This window comes from Apteryx rowi, unplaced genomic scaffold (genome assembly GCF_003343035.1).
Source record: "Apteryx rowi isolate R43461 unplaced genomic scaffold, aptRow1 scaffold_240, whole genome shotgun sequence".
In the NCBI taxonomy this organism is placed as follows: Eukaryota; Metazoa; Chordata; class Aves; order Apterygiformes; family Apterygidae; genus Apteryx; species Apteryx rowi.
Window position 1 is genome coordinate 724808 of NW_020448753.1, and position 23394 is coordinate 748201.

General features: G+C 38.5%; 1 protein-coding gene across 1 annotated transcript; it reads left to right on the forward strand.

Annotated features, from left to right (window-relative positions):
- Position 1: 1 nt before the first annotated feature.
- Positions 2–22414, forward strand: RAB43 (RAB43, member RAS oncogene family; the record flags this gene model as incomplete). Its single annotated transcript, XM_026066401.1, has 3 exons — positions 2–208; positions 12403–12586; positions 13527–22414. Coding segments are annotated over 3 exons (642 nt in total), but the record flags the coding sequence as incomplete, so codon positions are not given.
- Positions 22415–23394: the final 980 nt, after the last annotated feature.

Here is a 23394-nt window from a genome sequence, read left to right on the forward strand (position 1 = left end):
GGCGGCGCCGGGGGCGGTGGGGCCCGGCCCCGACGCGGAGGAGAGCTACGACTTCCTCTTCAAGCTGGTGCTCATCGGGGACGCCAGCGTGGGCAAGACCTGCCTGGTGCAGCGCTTCAAGACCGGGGCCTTCGCCGAGCGCCAGGGCAGCACCATCGGCGTGGACTTCACCATGAAGAGCCTGGAGATCCAGGGCAAGCGGGTGAAGGTGAGGCAGCGGCCCGGGCCCCGGCGCCGCGGGCAGGGCTGGCGCAGCCGCGGGCTCGGGGCAGCCGGCCCGGGGGGGGGGGAGGAGGAGGAAGAAGAGGAGGAGGAAGGAGAGGAGAGGAAAGGAGGAGGAGGGCCTGGCTGGCGGCGAGCTGCGCCGCCCGCCCGCGGCGCTCCGCCTCCGGGGAGCGGGACCGGCGCCGCGTCGGGCCCTGCCGCCCGGTGTTTACTTTCCCGTGCAGAGAGGGGCCGCCCGGCCGCGGTGCCTCCTGCGCGGCATCTCCGGGGAGCTGCGCCCCGGAAAGCCAGGCGCAAGTATAACTCCCTTTGCTACGAGCAGGATCAGCTGTGTAGCAGCAAGCCGGGCTGCTTCCTGACTGGCGCAACACCGACACTGGTGAAAGCCCAACTGCAGAAGCCTCACTTCGGGACCCGCTGCGGTTGTGCTTTAACTGCAATGCCCCTCTGTTCAGTCAGGCAGTTGGTGATGATTTACAAGCCAGAAAGAACCTCAGCTGGACTGTTGTGTCTCCAGGAAAGCATGCAGAACCGGCAGATTCAGGGAAGCAGGGAGGACTGTTGTTAAATTAAGCACATGTAAAAGTTATCTTAAGATACTGTTTACAAGGCATCTCAAAAAGGGTCACTTTTGGAGTTCTAAATTTGACTTCTGTTCTTCTCATGCTGGAGAAAATCAGTTAATGGTTTAGGGTTAGAAGAAGGATGTCGCATTTACCCAGTGGAAGAATTGGTGGTACAAATTCCCTACACCTTTCTTGGCCTCTGAGCACAGAAGCGTGAACAGAAGGTAAGAAGTAAAGAGGAGGCACTCCGCAGTTTGCGGGAGGCTGCTGCAGCACGACCTGGGTGCTGGACCTGCTGTGAGGAATCCACTCACCACTGCCCTCCAGGATTAAATTATGCAGCCATCTTTACTTATCCACAATGACACTAAAAAGAACTCTATTGAGTCACTGCCTGGAAAAGATCATAAAACTGTAAAGCTTTCGAGATGAAAGATGATACAGAAATATGGTAATTGCAGTTAAATTTTGGTCTGTTTTACCAAAGTAGGGGCCAAAGTCCTCTATTCTATCTTTTTCTTATAATGTAACCTTGGTGAGGAGAATATTAAGCAGAGGAAATTGCAGAAAATGGTAGAAATGAAGGCACATATTTTAGGAAAGAGGAGGGGATTAGAAGTTTAGGGAACAGGGAAGACTTCCATACCTAGCAAAGGTGTTTACTTTCTGTGCAGTATTATACCTTTATTCCCATCATATAAGAATTGCTTGGGTTAGCAGTTGAGAGGGCAACTCATATTTTGTTTGTGCTATTAGTTCCTTTTCCTTGCTTTACAGCAAGTGAGCAGTTAGAAGTGGGGTTTCTCCTTTAAGATTGAAACCTGACTCAATTTAAATGCCAGGCACACACAAAGTGACAAATGTGTCTGTTGCTGGTGCTAAAGGTCTCAGCTAGGGACTCGAGGAGCAGGAGAACACTAGCCCAAGAAATGAACCAAACTCCCTAGATATTCTTTTTCATATTGTCACTACTTATGCCTGAGTACTCTTGTTTTAGCGGTCTGCAACAAAATTTGTGGAGGATTTCTAGGTATTTTACAAAAGACAAGTAAGAAATGCAAGGCTCTTGTTAAGAGACTTTCATTAGCTTTAGATGGTTCTGTACTACCACTTAAAAAAAAAATTTGGGATGCACAGATTGACGAAGAGTATTTTAAACATTACTTTAGGCAAATTAATCCAACTGTGCTGCTATTTACCTGGCAGACATTTTTGTTAGGTGCTGATTCAGGACCACAGCTAGAATATGAGAATATTTGCTTGTCTTTGTTTGTTTGTTTGTTTGGTCTCTTAAGATGTGGGGTTTATGTGAAGTTTAAATTCCAGTCAGGCTTTTTCAGTTTGGATTGAAATTTCAGAGTGGCACATCTAATCTAGATAGGTTTGTTCAGTGTTTATAGGAAACAGAAAATAAGGATGCATTTTGTTATAGTTTTGTGAACTCCCTTACAAAGTAGTTACTATCAGGTGTGTATATCTTGCATATTTTACAAATTTAGTTTCAATGTAGGTTATACTGATTCTTGGAAGAACACTTTAACTGTCCAAACAAATCATATTCTAAGCCAGGAGCAAGCAAGCCTGTACACGTGCTCTCTGAGAGATGCACTGTGTTTCTCATTGTTTCTGTGTACATCGCATAAGACATACTTGTTTAAGGAGTTTCAAAGAAACTGTTGATTGGGATGCCCAAAATCAGGAGACATTCAGGAAGTGTTTAAAATGAAGTTTGTTGTTTGACTGTTAAGATCCTTATGAAATTATGCTAGGTGATCCCTGTGCTCCCCATTTTCATTATGGATTTCTGCTACTCAAGAGAATATCTTTATAAGGAGTTAGAAAGCTTTTTGTTTGTTTTTATCAAATGCTGCAAGAATAAGAATTCCAGTTTTCATAATTATTTATAAGCTCATCTTTAGAAGTCCTTTCAGAGCAACAGTGTGTACTAAAAAGTCCCATGGAGCATCTGAACACCAGTTGCTTCACATCCCCAGTGGCTTAAGCTTAATTTTCAGTCAGGCTAAGGATAGTATTACAACACAACTGAGTATGAATCAGACACTCATTCTGAGACAAACATTTTAAGATTGAGTTAATGTCCCTTTCTGTTTAAAACTTTGAATGTCTTGATTACAGTTGCATAATGTTTCTGAAACACTTGGTGCCCAAGGATTTTAAAAGTCTCACTTCCTTGATGCACTTTTGTTGGACAGGGGAAAAAAGCATGTTGGAGTAAAGGCAAAGGTTTTGCAAATAGCTTTTCTTTTTTTCCTCAAGTAAGGCTTTTCTTACGTCCTAAAGCTGTATTCTTTCAAATGTCTCAAATGACATTTCATACACTACTGCTTCACCAGCTATTGAAGCTTAGTCAGCTTCATATATAAAGAGAGGTTAGTGCTTCAGAAAGGTGTTCTTCACTGACAGTCCTGAAAACTGAAGCTTTCTCTTTAGAAGTAAAACAATAAAGCACTGGTACCATAAGCTTCCCCAATACATGTTTACCCTGATTTGCAGAGATTTACCTCTTCCATGCAGGAAGAATAAGCTCTCTGTGCCATCTAATCTTCTGTTTCTCTTCTTGTTCTTTCTTTAAGATTTCCAACTGCAATTTGAGATATTGTCCGGTGGGATTATACCAGCCAGGTGTCTCTGGGACAGGCTCCTGTGAGCCTTGGGCAAGAGCTTTGGGGACTAAAAGACTGGCAGATCAGGCAAGCTGGGTTCTAATAGAACTTTAAAGTCAAAACTATCTGTGATGACCATCTTGATTTCTGATTTACGAAGGCAAATTCTGACCAGTAAATATCCAAAATTCTTCTCTTTCAGCTTTATGAAATGTCTACATTGTCATTAACAAAAAGTGTTCCAGGACATGCTATTTAACAGGCTGAAAGTTGTGATACACCACTTTCTATATAATATATTCTTATTAGCAGGCTATACCCTACAGTACGGAGAATGTAGTTCCTAAAAATCACAGTTGTTGACTTAATGCATAGTGATTAAAGTCATATTGATAAAATAATTACTTGTTCTTTGACTGATAGAAAAAATCTGGCAAATAGAACAAAAATGTTTTGTAACTGTTATGTCACTATAAGAAATTATATTTACAAAATTGGAGAACTAAGTTTTTACATAGTGACAGGCAAGGACATTATTAAGTCCAAGTTCATGAATTGTGGTTAATAATGGTAACAAAATTCCTTTTATTTTCATTAATTTATCTGTTCACAAGAGGAAATTCATAGGGTACCTATTTTTAATGTCTACTTTATGCTGTCAATTGATAGTATTTTACATATAATGAATATTTTTATTTCTTTCATGCAGTAGTTTTTCTCTCTGACTGTATCTTTCAGAGTGCAACAGGAGAGAGGAACATTTGAAAACAAATTCCTTTTATAACAAATACTTCTCAAAAGCATTACACTTTTTAATTTACAAGTTTATTCAGTCCATATGATACCAAAACCCTTGGCTTTTATTCAGGCCTCGAAGCTGTAATTATATTCCTCTCAGAATGGACCAAAATGTGTCATTACCTGGCCAAATTGCAAGTAATCTAAAATTATGACTTGTTAGCTGTCTTGACTCATGACTCATTGGGAGATTGACTCTGAAACACCATCTCCTCCCCCCTGATTTAACATTAAATTGAATAGTATCATAAAAGGTAGAAGGAAGAAAATATGAAACATAATAGGGAAGAAATCAAAACAAAGGGAAGAAAAAGAAACAAAAAGTGTATTCAATAACAGTGCTGAACAAATACAAATTAAGCAACTGGTTATTACATGGCAGCTGTGTTCTTTGATAATTTATAATTGAGGCAATAGACAAACAGAAGAAAGTGTAGCCCTCTTCTCAATTATTTTGACAGTCATAATATTAGAGCAAACAGAAAAGCTGCATTCCCAGCAAAGTGGAATTCCTTATTCTTTGGAAATTTTGTAAGGGAAATAATTGAATGGATCAGTTTACCTAAGTGTTCTGTGTGTGAATATTATTTTAAAATAAAATATATTGCCATACAGATCTTGGTTTTGTTGCTGTTGGCAAAGATTATACAGATTAAGTTGCAGAATTGTTTCAGTAATTTTTTTTTAGGAGTACATGTTGTGATTTGCCAGCATACAGAAATTATTGTCTATTGTTGTTTTTCATTTGAGATGACAGGATTTAAACAGAGTTGGTGTAGAATCACTTAGCAGAAAGAGTTTTTGCATCCACCATTTCACTACGAGGAAATTTTATGGAAATTACTATATTCTGAGGAATTCATAGCACGAAAATGCCAATGCTATCTTTGTAAGGGAAATTATCAGCTCTAGGAAGTACTTACTTATTATTAATGCTGCTTCACAAATAAAAGTAAACCTGAACTCTCATGATACTTGGAAGAATCAGGGAGAGGAAAGTACTTTGTAAATTATGTAGGAAGTAGGGAGGGAAAAATTATTTAAAGTTTCTTGATGACCTTTGTTCAACATTATCCTTTGATAAACAGCATGTTTACCAATGCAAAAAGAATCTCCATCAAACCATTTGATAAATATTTGTTTACTATGCTGTTCGGTCAGTCTGTCACTCACCATTTTCAATGCTTTGCCAACTTCTGTTAGTTGAAAGCCTGCTTGCTTTAAGCCTCATCAGTCAGCACCCAATGGTTTTCCAGAGAGCCACCATAAATTTCTCCACCTTCTGTTTTAAGGGCATGTATGATTTGCTGGTGTTTTTAGCTCCGTGTGGCTTCCCCCTCCTCCCCCGTCACACATTATGAGTTTGTGTTTATTTGTCAAGGCAGCACATTTGTGAAGAATTTTTAGACATCAAACTACCAGGTTGTTATAATGACTGCTGTAGAGCTGCTTGACATCCACAAATCTCAGAAAAATGGACACTGTGTAGGTACCCAGCACTGTATGTGCAGATGTGTTTTGGACATAGAGCACTTGTGCACAGGACAATCAAATAAACAGCACAGGTACTAGAGATCTGAAAAATCTATTAACATATACACAGTAAGTCCAAAGTGCCCATAAAATGTTTGGTTTACTGTATCATCCATGGAGCATGGCACAATTCATCTGTCATCCCAGGCTGAGTGAATATTCACTCATTTTTGTCTGGTGTTTCCTCAGCAGAAGTACAGGAGTCCTATGCATGTGCTCTCCTATCATGAGAGATGGCTGTGCAGCCCTGTGGGTCAGGGTTGATCTACTTTTCTAAGTGCAAAGCACATTTCTTTGAACTTGCCTTCTTAAACATGATAGCTCAGCATTACTGATTTGTGTGCAGACGTATGCATATTTCTTAATCTAAAGTCATAGCATTACAGAATAATTCAGGCTGTAAAGGACTCCAGGAGGTCTCTAGTCCAACCTCCTACTCAAAGCAGGGGCAGCTATGAGTTCAGACCAGGTTTTATCCAGTTGGGTGTTGAAAACTTCCAAGGATGGAGACTGCACAACCTCCCTGGGCAACCTGCTTCACTGCTCGATTGCCCTCATGGTGAAAAAGCTTTTCCTGATATCAAGTCAGAACCTCTCATTCCTGTTTTTGTCCGTTGTCTCCCATCCTCCTGCCATGCACTGCTGTGAAGAGCCTGGCTCAGTCTGCTTGATAACTTCCTCATACATACTGCAAGGTTGCTAATAGGTCCTCTCAAAGCCCTTTCTTCTCGCATGCTGAATAAGCTCAGTTCCCTCAGCCTCTTCTCATAGGGTATGTACTCCAGCACCCAGACTATCTTGGTGACCCTCCACTGAATTTGCTGCAGTTTATCAATGTTTTTCCTGTACTGGGGCCCAAAACTGGATGCTGCACTTTAATTGCAATCTGACAAGTGCCAAATAAAGGGGGGTAGTAGATCAAGGGGACCTCCCTCGATCTACTGGCTTTGTGCCTGTCAGTACAACGCAGGATGGTGTTACCTTCTTTGCTGCCAGGGCATGTTGCTGGCTTATGTTCAGCTCTCTGTCTACCAAGATTCCCCTGCCCCTTCCCAGGTCCTTTTCAGCACAGCTGCTCCCCAGTCAGTCAGTCCCCAGCCTGCATCATTGCACGAGTTGAATGATATATACTCCCTGTGTATTTCTTCCCAACAGGAAAGGATGGGAAAGCAAATACGAAAAGATACTCTAAATTTTGTCTAATATACATCTGGAAAGCTCTGATTTTATAGTGATTCTATAGAGTCATCTAAAAATCTTACAGGTGTTAATAGTTGTTTTAGCAATCTGCTACTCAGCACCAGCCAGTGCTAAGGGCTGTGGTGTCCAAAAAATTCAAAATTAAAAGCAGATGAAAATAATCAGCCTGTGTAATTAAATGGGCATTCAACGGTGAAACAACTAGCACAAGGAAGGTGGCTCCTTGTCTTTGTTAGGGTATTCTGTCATACTCTTCAGAACAATGGAGATTTATTCTCTGCTCTTTATCCTGTGTCCATTTGTTACAGGTGATGGTCCCTCTAAAAGCCTACTACCAGTCTCCAATTTCATAGCTATTTTTTCTTGATACGCTCAATTGAATTTAATACAGTTCTCCAGCAATCCCAACTTCTTTCTTTCACCAAAATTGTTGTCAAGGTAATTACAAAACCAGGAGTTGCTTAAAAACAGTTAAGGTTGCTGTGCAGAAATTGTGGCTTCTTGTCACGTTACTTACAAAGCTCAAGCACTTAAACCAAGGAAATAAAAACTTTATGTAATATATAATCACACGGCTATAATACAAAGAATATATCATCATAGCTTTTGCCGTAACCTGCAGTACTACTGTTCATTTGTTATTTTGACTTTAGCATCTAATGTATTTAGGATGGCTTTTCAATGAGAAACACTAAGATTATACTTTTTTCATAGAATTTACAATTGCTATTTCTTCTCACGAATTAGACACTTGTAAATATAGTTTAAACAAGAGATCATTTGAAATTTTTACTATAAAATGGTGTTTTTAAATTCTAATTGAGATGGGTACTTACAGATAATTTTCATATTTCTTTTCCAATAGGATTGTCTGAAACACATCTGTTTAAGCCTACGGGAAAAAATAGTATTTATTTAGGATCAGAACTGGCATTTTTGTGACAACTTATTTTTTTTTAATCATATGGCAGAACGGTTTATGCTGTACTGAAATATTTTTTAGTTTTCTAAAGATGCTGTCAAGCAAATAAGCTATATTTTTGCCTTTAGGAATATATATATGTTTAAGTAATTTGGTTTATAAAACCTGCATACTCTGTGTGTGTGTGTATGTCTGTAGTGTGTGTTCTTAATGATTTAAAGGAAGACAGTTGTTAAAACTTCATACACAGGATAGATTTTCAAGCTTCCAAATTATAAGGAGTGAGCTGTATTAGTCCAAAAAAAGTAGTGTGCTCAGTGTGGAAAGGTACGAGGCAGAAAGATTCCTACTAGCTGAAGAAGCTACCATCACCACACAGCTCTGGGTCAGGAGGAGATTGTACAAGGACTCCCTATTCAGCTTCAGCAGAGGTCACTGAATTGGTTCACACCCACCTTCAGCAGTGAGTTAAACTGAAGGGGCATTTTCATGGTTCATTCAAGCCAACTTTGCCGTTGCTGAAAAAGATGGTCACGTCTTTCTCCCTGCAGTCTGCATGTTCTCAGTACCATAAGGCTGTGTAATTAGTACTAATTCTACAAATAAAAGCCCTGTTTTTCAGTTACATCCGTGAGTTAATGTGACTCACTGTACAGCTTCACAAGTGGTAGTTTCAATGCAGAAGGCAGGCAAGGATATGCAGCTGGGATGGCAGATCTTTGATGACAGTGTGGTCTTACTTTGGCTTAAGCAAATCATTAAACCATGTCCTTATTTGTCCTTATTTGGCTGACTTTGCCTGAAACAGAGAGTGAGCACCCACCTGCTCTTTCTGCCAGCAGGACTGATGGGAGCAGTGACAAACAGTGGTGTGTTAGTTGGTATATATGTTTTCAAAGTAAGTGTCCACTTACGGGTTAAGTCACACAGATAAGTCTAACACATTCTGTAATCTCAGCAATGAAGGCAAAACCACAACAAACTAAGGATCTTGTGAAAAGCTGAATGATTCACAGTCCTTATGCAAAAGAGGAGTGACAAGTAGGGGAATATGAACCTAGAGCATCTAAGGGAAAGAGCCTACCTGCAGGATATGGCTTCGGAGGAAGACTGCTGTTTGAGCTGCTCAGAAGGTCCGACCTGTGGTCTGTGCTGTTTCTAGCTGGACACCTGGGACTTCAGCAACTTTGTAGGTTCAGTCCTGCAAACACACAGACATAGATACTTGTGTATTAAAAAAAATAATAATCCAGGAGTGCTGCAAGAGCTAGCAGGTGTCATTGTGAGGCTGCTCTCTATCATCTTTGCAAAGCTGGGGAAATGGGTGATGACTACAAACAGGCAAATATCATACCCATCTTCCAAAAGGGCAAGAAATCCTGGGAACTACAGGCTGGTCAGCCTCATTTTCGTGTCTGGGAAAATCATGGAGCAAGTCGTCCTGGAAGCCATTTCTGGGCATATGAAGGAGAAGAATGTGACTGGAAATGGCCAGTATGGATTTACCATGGATGACCAACCAGATTGCCTCCTACGATGAAATGACTGGCTCTGTGGATGATGGGAGAGCAATGGATTTTGTACACTGTGACTTTAGCAAGTCTTTTGACATGGTCTCCCACAGCGTTCTTATATCCAAGTTGTGGCATTATGGTCCAGATGGCTTGGCTACTAGATGGGGGAAAGACTGTCTGGATCATTGGGTGAAAAAGGGTAATTGTTAATGTTTCATACTCTACCTGAAGACTGCATGGGTCTGTCTGGGAACCTGTCCAGCTTAATATTTTTATCAAAGACATGGAGAAGGAAATGGAATGCTGCCTTATCAAGATTGTAAACGCCACCACGCTGGAGGGTATAGTAGATAAATTCAAGGGCAGGGCTGCCATTCAGGGGGACCTACACTTAGTGAAGGAATGGGCTGACAGGTATTCCATGAAATTCAGCAAGCACACATGCACAGTACCTGGAATGAACTGAGCTTCTGTATCAGTACAGGCTGGGGAATGACTGCCCATGTGGCAGCTCTGCTAAAAAGGACCCTCTGGACAGTAGGCTAAACATAAGTCAGCAGTGTGCCCTGGCAGTGGTGAAGGCTAACAGCGCACTAGGCTGTATCAATGGGAGCATGGCCACTAGATCAAAGGGAGCGATTGTTCCCCTTTGCGTGATGCTTGTTAGACCATATCTGGAGTACCGTGTCCAGGTTTGGGCCTCCCAGTACAAGAAAGGTGTTCATAAACAGACCTGACTGGACATAGCCCTGGGTAAACCAGTCTGAATTCAGTGTTGAATCTGCTTTGAGCAGGAAGTTGGCTTTGTCACCTTCAAAAATCCATTCCAACCTCAGTGATTCTATGAAAGTTGCATATGTACAGAGGTTTTCAAATTCAGTGTACAGCATAAGGCCCAAGACTGTCTTACTCAATCACCCTACAGGTAAATCACTTTTATTTATGCCATGTGAAAAGTGTAGCCTAAAACAAGTATCTTTTATGAAAAAAGTTTATAATTTTTCTATATGCACAGTATCTCTCAGACCTCTCCCAAGAGTTGGGTAATTATCATTAGCTTTGTTTTGCACTTGACCTAATCTAGTACTGGGATTTAAAACTACATCAGACACAGAGGTGTAATGGGAGACACTTGAGTATAGAGAACACCATAAACGCACCATGAACTTCCTTGCCTCTAGTAATTGTCTGTTGGCTGCTCTAAATCATTAATTGCTCCATTAAAAATCATTGCCTTGTGGTTTTCTGTTTTCTGAGACCATTACAGTCCCTTCCACTTCTCTGAGAAAACTCTTATCAGAACTTAGAATTGTTTTTTCATTTGATTAGTTCCTTTCAAGCTGTACATATATCATTTGGGTTCTAAATGTTTAGCTAGCACAGGGAAGTAATCTGATCAGTACAGCCTTTTGCAAAATGAAAATTTCTGCCTAAACATGCAGCAGGGAGAGAAGATAGAAACAAAATACTAATATGCAAAATAAATAAATTGAAAATGGTTTCATATTACTAAGTATACAACATCATTGGAAGACTGTGTTAAGTTCCTTTCAGCTCTTTAAAGAAAGAGGTTCAGGGAGAGAGGAACAAATAAATAACAGAATAAATAACAGCTGCACAATATGGGAAGATTAAAAAAAAAAACACAGGAGTATTCACTTATGTTCTCTCTCAAGTAAGAGGAGATGCAGAATATAACGAATGACACAAAAAGGCAAGCAGCACTCTCTCATTTATCATCTGGGGATAGAAGGAAAAAAAGTGAAACAATGACATAAAATTAAAAAATGATAAAAGGAAAATCTTTGGTATTCATTGCTTTTATATACTGAGGCCAAGAGCTGTGAAGGATTCAAAAAGGATTAGAGCTTTATATGGAGAATGAGAACATCCACAGTTACTTTAGATTAAAAGCTTCTGGGATATAAGCTGTCATGTTCCAGGACATAAGACAACCTTTAAAACAAGAAGATTTAAAAAGAAATTTTCTCTAAGAGCAGGATATTTTGTTTGTCCACTCTGAGTTGTTTGTCTCCTTCCTCTGGAACACCTAGTACTGAGAACTCAAACTCTGATACTAGAATCACGGTTCTTATGCTAATGGATTTAGGCAAAAGTATGTAAGCCGAGCATTTCCTCTTCCTGTCCAGATGTAATGTCTGCTCTGTCACCTAAAAAAGGACAAGATGACTGACAGAATTTTTGCAACAACCTTGTATTCCTTATGTATAAAAGGAAGCTTTTATTTGCTATCTTTTTCTTAAAAGAAGATAAAACATGGGTATCCATTTGAAAGAATTGTTCAAGTTGCTGAGCATCTACATCTTTGACTGACTTCACTGAAACCTAGAAATCCTGGCACTACTTTTATACTATGGTTTTGTCTCATATTTCCTTATCAAACAGCCTTGGTGCTCTCAGATGATGCCACCACCTCCTATTCCAGGTCCCACTGATAAGTGGTTATTGCCCCTGTAGCAGAACTGGCAAAACCAAATCAATACCTCAGATGATATGCTAGTGAAAACCCCTCTGTAGTTTCGCTAAGGCACCAGATGTGTTAGTGTCTGGAGTGCTTTCTTAGCCCTCGGAGAGCTAACGTCTTGTTTTGCTAACTCCACTAGAGAAAGCGGCAAAGGGCTAGGGTGGGACAGGTGAAAGTGAAACTGCCACAAAGGATGCAGCAGAGCTTACCGGCATGAACCCAGAGTGTCTCAGCAGCTGCTGCAGGTGTAAACTCTGGGCAGCCACATACAAAAAAGTTCTCTGGTGTACATTATTATCCTTAACTCATTAACAAAGGACTGGGGGGAAAAAAGTGACTGCAAAATGTATTACATGTAAGGGAGATTTTTGACAAGGCTATTGAATCAAATCCTATCTTCTTAATCAGGAAAACAATGTATTCTAAAATCTTTGCTCTTATTCTTTATTCTAAAGAAAAGAGATACCTGAAAAGTGTAAAGCATAAAGTGTGTTTAAACTAGATAGCGTCTCACTACATGCTTTGTTTTATTTAGCTGCAGATCTGGGACACGGCTGGCCAGGAGAGATTTCGAACTATTACACAGAGTTACTACCGAAGCGCCAATGGAGCAATCCTAGCCTATGATATCAGCAAGAGAGGCTCTTTCCAGTCCATTCCTCGCTGGATCGAGGATGTGAGAAAGTATGCCGGTTCCAACATTGTACAATTACTGATTGGTGAGTTAAAATATTAATACTTAGCACTAGAGAGTACTGTACAATGTAATTAGTTGCAATACTTGCTTAAGATGAGTAAAAGTTTTATTTCTGATGGAAGCTAACATGTATGTAGTAGAGCTAATTGGAAATTTTCCAAACATTTTTAATTAGGAAGTGCTGATGTATCTAAACATTTTTTTTTTTTTAAGCAGCCTATCTGTTTTGATTAATTTGTGTTAAAAAGGAGCCAGGTTTGTATCGGAAGCTTGATTTGAAATTCTTGCATGTTGCATAGTGGAGAGTTGGGTATCCAAGATTTCCAGGTTCTGAGGCAGATCTGCTCAGGAGCTATTCTGATGATAAGCCCAGAGAAGCTCCATCGTATCAAGCAGACGTGTTCTGGGGAACCGGAACACCCACATGCTTCTGCAGACTGGGAGGTTCTGAAAGCCATTGGGGCTGTCAGGGTTTGTAGGTTCCCTGCTAGAAGTTCTAGCTCCCAGACCCAATGTTTGCAACTCAGGTATAGCTCTAGGGGCTACTAATATATCAGTATTTTAGATTTCCTTAGGAACCATCAGACTGCTGCTGTTTCCACTTTTGTCTTCCTTTTCTCTTCTCACAAAATGGTTTTAGCTTTGATTTCTAGCCTGATTTTCCTCCTTTAAGGTCTCCAGCCACTGCTCTTCAGTCCTGTCACCTTGGTTATGGACATTTGCTGTTCTATATATGAGTCATGCAAAAAATCAGGTTGGAAGGGGCCTTATGGAGATCATCTAGTCCAACCACCTGCTCAAAGCAATACTAGTGTCAGGTTGCTCCGGGCCTTTTCAGTTGAATTCTGAAAATCTCCAAGAACGGAAATTCCACAGATTCTCTGGGCAACCTGAGAACTTTCTGCTAAACACTTACTCTGGCATAAATACTTGTTATCAATTATTCTGTTTTTTTCTTCCAGGAAACAAGTCTGACCTAAGTGACCTTCGAGAGGTTCAGCTGGAAGAAGCTCAGAGTCTGGCTGAACATTATGATATCATCTGTGCCATAGAGACCTCTGCAAAAGACTCCAGCAATGTGGAAGAGGCTTTTGTGAAGATGGCCACGGAGCTCATGATGAGACATGGAGGCCCAATGTTCAGTGAGAAGAGTACTGACAGTATCAAGCTTGACAGCAAAGACATTGTAGAAGGCTGGGGGTGTGGTTGCTGATATGAGCTAGGTGATATCCCTAACTTTACTGGAATTTAGATGGTGCTTCACCCTAATGCTGAGTAGCACAGTAGCCATATTCTCCTCCTCCTGTGAAACCAGCAATTTTGTAGAAGTTAGACACAATCCTGTTTGCTTTGGTGTCTTATTTTTAAAAGGGGACTCTTGAGGTGTAGTCCTAAAAGTCAAGCCCTTTGGAAAACTTACTCTACATTTGTCCCCACTATTTTATTTTTTGTATCCTTCGTCTAAGTAACAAAAGTGGAGGCAACAACTTGGGACTGTTGATGTAGGGTGGGGAGATAGATGGCTGGAGGCTAATACACACACAAAGTTCTGAAACATTCAGTATGTGATTGTTGGCAAAGGAGGTCACCTTTAGAATAGGTAACCTTGAAATGTTTCTTTAAATCATCAGCACTCCACCAATGACCAGAAAGCCTAGAAGTGAGAGACACTGTCTTTGATAAAAGTATTTCAAGTGTCAAAATACCCAGCATTTTGATTAAAGGACCAAATAACAGTCATCTGTCCCAGGGCATATGGATTGCTAGGTAATACTGGTACAGGCCCTGGTGGGGCAGCCTTCTCTCAGGTTTTTTTTTCTTTTTTTAAGTTATCATTTTAACAAATAGCAAAATCAGCCTGAGCAATATCACAGGACTTGTTGTCAAGCATGATTGGATCAGTTTAATTATTTTAAATACAGCCTTGAGGAAGGAATGGGTTAATATATTTCATTTCTTATTGCTTGCACAGTGATAGCTCCCTTTTCCAAGTGGGTGTCTTTGAGTTTTTGCCCTCAATTCTATTAATTTCATTCCATAACTCAAGACCTGCACCACTGGAAACGGGAACTGGAAAACCTTGAACTGCCCGGTAGCCATGACCTACTGGCATGTGTCTAATGGTCATATACAGGGTTAATTCTGGTCATACATTTGATGTTATGTTACTAGAGTGGTTATTGCCTAAATGGTTTAACTAGGGTTTTTTTAAACATTTCCTTAAATACAATCTGGGCATATAGTGGGAAAGAAAACTTCAGAATAGCTGAAAACTGCATGCATTGCAACTTCTTGTTTGTAAGAAACCAACCTCTTTTTGACTGATAACCTCCCACCTTGTACTCGTCTGCTTCCCTCTCCCTGTCACAAGTCACTAACTGCTTTTCATTTCTTAAAAATGCTCAGCAGGAAAATTTTTTCACTGTTGATGAAAAGTTTATATTGTTAAGTAAAATACATTTCCTAATCCAACTACATATAGTTGTCTTTCAAACACAGCTCTGTGTTGTGTTAGCATATGTTGTATATGCAGTTAAAGTACTGATGGCAGCAGTCCTCTCTGGATTTACACTCTCAAGCCCCTTACAAACTTGGATTTGCAAAGGGAGCAGTAGCAGGATTATTTTTAAATCTCCAGTTAAAGCAAAGGTGTTCAGAAGCAACAAGTGATTTTTGCAATTCTGATACTTTAAAGAAGCTCATTTTCAGAAGGCACCCACTTAAAACAAAATCACTTGTCCCTTTTGAAGATCTTGATCAAAAAGAACCAGGTGGACTGAGTTGTTATTAGGGCTACACCAGTTTTTGGCCATTTGGCATATCCAATGTCATGAAAATCAGGAAGATTAAGAAAGGGCTAATGGATCCTAATTTCAGTACTGTTCATCTTTCTATAGAAATTATTAACCATTCTTTCAGCTTTCTGTTTTTTTTAAAACTATGATGTAGATTATTGAAGAATAACTTATGCTTTGTAGTCTGTTTGCTTCCAATCTAAAAGGATAGTTTTCAGGTTTCATAGTTGTAAGAGTGAAGGGGCCTTAAATTTTTCAATTAGTGTATTTTTCACATTCCTAATGTTTTATATGGAAGGGCAGGTTGAGGTGCAGTACTCAGTAGTATTTTTAAGATAGTTTTCCAGGACATTTCCAGCTCTCCTACATCCAAAGATAACAGACACTAAGCACCCAGCAGTAGCTAAACCCTGAAGATGAAAGTTACCCAACTCCAGATTCACTGTTGGTTAGCAGACCCTGTCTTCCAAAAGAAACCATGAAGACAGTCCAAGCTGTAATTCAGTCTGATTACTATTTTTCCTCCGAGTTAGATAGTCCTTAAGATGCAAAATGCTAGCAGCCATTTCCCTGTTCTCATAACATATTATAGCTTACATATGTAGGTAACAGTCCTGCAATTCTGCATGATTGGACATGGACCCTCAAATAAGCTCAGCCTCCCAAAATTTGCAGGATCAGTGCCAAATGATATATTTAAGCCATGCTGATTATGAAGTATTGGTACTACTCAAATCAAAATCAGTAGCTTGCATAGTAGCTCATCTTAAAACTGGAACAAGATGCAAAATGAACATAGATCCTGCTTTCAGTGCAGTCAGTGAATGATTCTGTTTTTACTGTAAATGGAGAAATGACATATTGATCCATTTCCTTAATTCTGAGTTTTGTTTAGTAAATGAGTAGAATTAGACCAAGCACTACACTTGTCCTTAGGATTTGCCCTGCTCTCTCTCTTAAATGACAGTGTTGAAGGTTGAGACTCTGGCAACAGGTTAGTCTGTTTCAGTCAGAAAACATGAAATATAGTGTCCATTATTTGTTTACTGTGTTTTCAAATTAAAGCAAGAATTTAGAATAGTTTTCATTTTGCGGTGGAAAACTAAGACTATGGCTTTATGTCAGCTGTATCTTCTAATGCTCAGCTCTTCTACATTTTAACAACTGTAACACAAATTTGCATGTCCTACCCAACTGAACAAAAGGGAACAAAGAAAGATGGAAGACCTGGTTTATTTGTTCAGGTTAGTAGCACATACGAATGACAGTGCTTGGGCTGTAAGTAGAAAGCGGCTATTTCAATTACCAAACGGTTTCTTGGTCTATTAATAATAGTACAGCTGTCACTAGATTATTAGCTTCTTGACCAGAAATGCATTAAGCAGTAAATGTAATCTGTAGGTTTTCACTCCCTTTCTGAAGACCTTTATTAGATCCGTAACTCACATACATAGCTATATAATTTAAGTATTAGCAGCCCACTCCTGTTGGTTTACTTACAATAATCCTATTGAAACCAAAAGGATACCTGGATGAAGAGAATGAGTAGCAAAATGCCTGAGATTTACAAGTAAAATATTCTATTTCAAATCTTAGGTCAGGAATGTGCATTGATATATATCAAGTGAATAATTCAGTAGCACATGATCAGAATTTGTGGCATAAACATTTGCTAAGAATCCTGTTTACTGGCAGTTGAACATTAACAGACTATGATGCAGGAACTGCTTTTAAGCAGATCTCCTTGGCTGACCATGTATTTGCATTAGTATTTATCATTTGGTTTTGGCAGTGCCCAAAGTGCACGCATGTGCAACATGTTACAAAAACACAGAAGGGGACATTGATCCCTGCCTTGTAACAGTTAAGTGTGGAATGCAGGGGTAAATACTGAAATGAAATCATCAGCAGAATGTGGTTTCCAGTAGCGTGGGCATTGTTATTCTTTGCATTAGTTTTGATTTAACCTAATTTATCTCCAGTTACTCATTCAGTCCATCATCATGGAAGGAATTTGCACAAATATTTATAAATATGGACATGTAATTTCAAATAAATGTCAGCCCAGAAACCTGCTAACATTTGTTTTGTAAAACAAATTTAAAAAAATGAAAACACATACAAATGGAGGAAAAATGCTAACCATTTTATCACTTTCACTGTACTGGAAAGCAGGTCACTTTTTCTGAGGAATAACAAAGCTAAATGAAGCCCAGCTAACACTGCATAGAGTACTACAAACTTCATGAAAAGCTGAGCTCTTGCTCAATTTTTTTCTTTGCCTTTAGAGATCAGATTTATTCGAAGAATAGAGTTGACTGTCAGGTGGAGACATACATGTGATACAGCAGTAGTGTATTACCTTACGTATACAACTCAAGCAGCAGTATCCTTAAATAACATTAAAGCCTTTCCTTGATTCTCCTTTGCTATGTATTCTCCCACTGAGATTCACACTTCCATTATTTAATCTTATACTCCCAGCCAGAGTCCAGATGACTATTTGATTGTCTTTTGCCATCTCAGTTCCCATGGAATTGGGGGTTAATAACATTATTACTTTCCCTTCATAAGACTGTTTTATATTATAAAACTATAGTAATATGCACTCAATACTATAATGTGAGTTTCTTTAAATATAGGATGCATTTATATGTTATTTCACTAATAGAATTTTTTTTATCTTTACCTATCCTGCTTCCTCAAACATGCATATATTAGAAGACCACTGAAGTTTACCTTGTTGCATTATTTTGTGTAAACAGTGTGCTGGAGGAAAATCAAGTGAGAAGAATACGTGCTTTGTGAAACTGAAAAATAAAGTGACTCTCCTTTTGTTATCTTCCGACCCTGGAGAGTGCTCAATTTAACCTGTCAGTCATCCTCTGTGGAGGCTTCAGGGAAACAAGGCTCCAGGTAGAGTGAACAACCATTAAATAGATAGAGAAAATTCAAGGAAATTGGAGCAAATACGTGCTCTTTTATGAAGAGGTAGTTCTTGCTTAGCCCCATTAGCACCTGATCATTTTGTAGATTGTATTCCCACCCTTGTGGTAGAGGAAGTGAGGCAATTACAAGACAAAGGGCAACAGATCCAAGTACATATGTGTAGTTCTTAGTGGAATTGAAAGGAAATGAATCCCAAAATTTAGGCTAATCACCCTAACCACTTAGTTATCCTTTCTCAAATTACATTAGATTGTTTTATCAGCTAAAAGGCATTCTAGATTTAAAAATTTAGCAATGAAAGATGCCATATTGTTAACCCATATAGAGTAATAATTAGATTTTATTACAGTTGTGTGAAGTATGGTAACCTCGAGAGTCACAGAACAGAGCCTTCATAATTGGGCTGTTCTCAGATTTGACAATTCTTTGTTATGCCATAAAAAGTGAGATTCATAGGTTGGGGGAATATTGTCTCAGTTTTGATTTTGTACTATTTATTTTGGGTGCTGACCATCCTACTGAAGTTTTAGTCAGAGAACCAATCTCCTGGGTACCTTATTTTTTTACTGGTCAGGTAATGTTAGATTTCCTTTAACTCCACTGAATTAGGTTGTAGAGTTATTTGAAGCAGCAAAAATTCTCAGATTAAAGCATTTAAATGCAGTCCCCACGGTGCACTTTAGAAGAAAAATATTCCATGACCAGATGTTCTGATTTCCAGCACAAGTTTATCCTTCTATATCCTTTTATCATTTTGTCTTCGTTTACTCAGAAAAGAGCAGAGTAACAAAATTAAAACAAACACCAACCCACATGGATATTTGCTGTCCATGGAATTGTTGCCAGAGGTTAGATGAAAATAGCCAACATAACTCTCCTATCCTGATACTAGAGAGCATTTCTTTAATATGACTGACAAATTATAAAAACATGCTTTTAAAAAGTTCTTTGAAATACGGAAGGATCAGAATTTTTTACTGTGTGTTTTCAAAAGGGATTTCTGTTACTTAATTACTGATAATGGCAATTACCTGTACTACATTCATAATTTTAGACATCATGGAAGGCATCTAAAGGCTTCTAACCATGTTACCATCTCAACAATTGCCTTGTCTTTCCATTTGATTTAGTAGCCCAGTGGGAAACAAATTACTAGAATGATTTCACAGGAATGAGAAAAGTGAAGCCTGAGTAACAGTCAGGGAAGACTTTCTAGTTAGTCTTATTAAATCTTGTAGGTTTTGTAAATGCTTACTCAGTTCAAAGAAAATTTCCTTCCCAAATGTAAAACAATATACTACACAAATGGTTACAGTTTTTACTGTTTGCTCTTTTGCAACAGAAATTTAACTGTTGTCTATCCTGAAAAAGAATGGACTGCTAAACATATAGTAACAGAACAGTTTAACATTTGGGGAGTTGTTAAATTGGTTTAAAGCTATATTTAACACCCCCTATTCCTTCCATTATGAGGTAAAAGTGGTTAATGTGCATCTCTCCCCTCCAGCACAACCTTTGAAAATCTTGAAAAGATCAGATACAATGTTGCCAGGATCATATAATGATAAAAATTTATTGATGCTCTCTATCATTAAAAAAAAAAAAAGCACAAGTCACTTTCCATGTTTCTTTTGCAAGACGTTTTTAGAGTTCAGCTGAGTTATTTTGGATTTGATTATCCAATGAAACTACTGACCCTGATTTCTACTTTCTTTCAGCCTCAACTTTAGCAAAAAAGTGAGGAATGATCTTCCTATCACAAAACTCTGAAAGGCCATCAGATAGACTATAACCAGCACTTTTTTTTTGCATGTGTACAACTATTAATATACTGCTTCTGTGGTAGTAATTTAAGATCTGTAATGTGTAATATATGTAATACTGTACTCTGAAATCAATCAAAATTAAGTGTGATCATTCATCTGAATAGGTAGTGCAGGGCAGGGTAAAGTTAGGTAGGTACGGCAGCTTCACAAAGCTGCTTCTATCTAAGCCATTTCCTCTGTCTAAGGCTTACTTAACCCATCCAAAATTTGGTATTGCACCTGAGTAACTACAAATGGACTATTTTCTTTTGTTTTAATTTAGCCATAAACATGATATAAAATAAAATTTTTTATCCTATATGTACATTTTTAACTTAGTTTTTTAAGATCTTGTTTAGACTAGGATATCAAGAACAGTGGTCACCTATTTTAAGCTTTCTTTAACACTTTTAATAGTGTAGTGAGGGGAAAGAACATATATCTTACCATAGACTGCACTGTAGGAGTTTAAGCCTTAACTCCCCCATAAACTAAATCAGACATCTTGAAGTACACACTGTTCACGTCTAGTAGCTAGTTAAAAGCATCCAAGTTTCTGTAAATCTTAGCTTAGAAAGTACCTTGCATACTATCAGGATTGTGGAAGCTAGTAGTTTAGGCATAACAGAATTTGGGAAATTCTGAGCGTGGTTCTGGTTCTAACCACCCATTCTGTGGCTATTATTTCCAATTTTTCAATTGATACCCCCCCCCCCCAAAAAAAAACTTGTTTTCTTAAAAAATAAAAAAAAAAGAGATACAAGGACTAGCTTCTCCAGATAAAAGCAGAGGGAAGAGATAGATGGGATACTGTGTATATCTTTCCTTAGATTTTGTCTTTTTGGGGTACATGACCAACAATCCCTTTACTCCCCAAAGCCAGTATCTTCATAGTAACTACTAAGTAACAGCCTATTACATTGCATGCACAATGGGTGATGATCTACACCCATTTTTTCTGCAATAAATTCTCCAAGCAATATAGACTCATCTGAAGATACGAAGGTGTGATTTTGGCATCTAAACTATTGTACGTGAAAATAAGGGTGTGAAAGATTATCTTTTGAACACGACATGCAAACTTGTTTTGACAATTTGAAGCTGCTTTTAAAAAGTGAATTTTTAAGAGCCTAATTTTCAGAAATGTTAAGGCTGCAGATAGTGCCTACGGATTTCCTCAAAAGTATGTGATTACCATTGCAAAAAAGCACAAAACTTGTGTTGAACTAGTTTTGCACTAAAGGGAAATAGTTATCAGAAAGACTTATATTCATGCAAAAGGCAGAGCTTAAAAAGGTTCATGATCATTCTGTATTTTTCATGTTCATTCCATATTTCAGTGTTGTGTATAATTAAGCATTTTTCCCTTTATAAATGGTATTAAAACAATGTTCTAGTAGTTTGATACTTGAAAAATAAAATATAAAATGCTATATACATTTTCTTAATAGACTGATATATTGATGAGAAGAATAACTTTGCTAATTAATACAGTTTGGTGGTGTGATATAAGGGATTCACCAGAGTTAAGCATTGGAATGGTTCTACATACACATACCATTTCAAAACCAGGGCTACACCAGCATGGAAGCCAATGGATGAGATTAGACACTGTCCTGCTTGCCAGACATGAAGCAGATTCAGTCATTTCCTGAGCAAAAGGTGAGTTTAGTTATTTGTAGCAGTTTTAAAAGATTTTTTTTTAAAGTCTGTGTGGAGAAATGCTAAGATTTTTGATAGTCAGATATGCTCAGTGCTGTCTACCAGCTTTTCCCTCTCTTGTAATAGTGCCTCACTCACTGATATCTGATGGATATAAAACCCAGTATCCTGAGGATGCACAACCCCAGGGACTATATAGCATTCAAGTGAGTCTGGCTCACACACCTGTTGGGGAAAAAATACAGCTCTCTAATTCATATTGAATTCATTCACTGCATTCCAAAATGATTTAAGGGGTTTGGAAAATACCAGTGTTAAAATTATTCTGTGTTTTCTAGGAAAAATACGTTGCTGTTTTTCAAGGTTTCTTCAAGAGACACAGGCTGCACATTTCTAATCATCAGTAACAATTTTACTTTTAAACTTTCTTATCACAATACTGACTAGGTCATTTGGAATATGAGGAGACAAGGGAGTAAGCTTGCATACTACAGTAGTTTTTTATACTTTACCTTCATCTATTTATGAATTTATTACAAAAAATATTTTTAAACAGATATGGAACCTGCTTTTTTGTTGTAAATTTTAGCAAAGTAGTGGATACATTGTACTGTGCATCATTAAAAAGATTTAATTAAATGTTTGGCAATTCATGTATTTTGTTATTATTTTATGCATGTACCTTGTCACAGTTTACTATCAGAAACATCAAATCAAGATCTTAAGAAATTATGTATCTTCTTCTACAGTGCAGCAGGGTCTTTATTTTTATAAAGATACAATCAAATGTACTCTTCATTAAACAAGCAGTGTTTAACTCTCTTCCTCTTACCCCTACAACTGCCTGTCACTTACACAACGTTGTTTCAAATTAGAAAGCTATCGAAAACAACTGTCTGGAAGACTAAGAATGAAAACCCATGTCCTCCATCTTGGAAAAGTGAAGATAACCTTTTCTGGTGGTTACAGTTAAGTGTAAATAATGTGGTTACAACTGTACCTTCCACTGGGAACATTCACATCCTGGATTTTATCTAATTCCTGTAAACTAAATAAAGCAACTCTCTCTCTGCTTGGCTCATTAATTCTAATGTCAGTAGAAGAGCTCAACAACTTTTTTAAAACCTGCCCTTTCTGATCAATAGGAGCCTAATACTGAGTTACTCAGTTCTACGTTCAGCCTACTACTCCAGTAAGGGACTCAAAACCGACAATCAGAAGTTTGCAATAAAATGGCCTTGCACTAAGCTGGTTCCTCGGAGTGCTGGGTACAGCAGAATACATTAGTTAATTCTCTTATAATGACACGTTCTCTGCTACTGAAACATTGTGGATGTGATGATTATACATGCCACTGCTGTGCAGTGCTGTGGAGACTTGGTACAACAGGCAAATAACGCAAGTGTCATGCTTAACAAAATGTTTCAAGTCTTCGTGAGTATTGATCCTTTCATTTTAAGTGTACTTTACATCTATAGTATGGTTTCTAGATCTGTGTAAAATAAAAAAATTACCAAAACAAAAATATTAAAGGGAAAAGCAAGTTGTAAATGCCAGGGCTGTAACATCAGACTAAGAGTTAATGCAAAGTTGGGTTTCAGTTTTGTAATTACCACCAT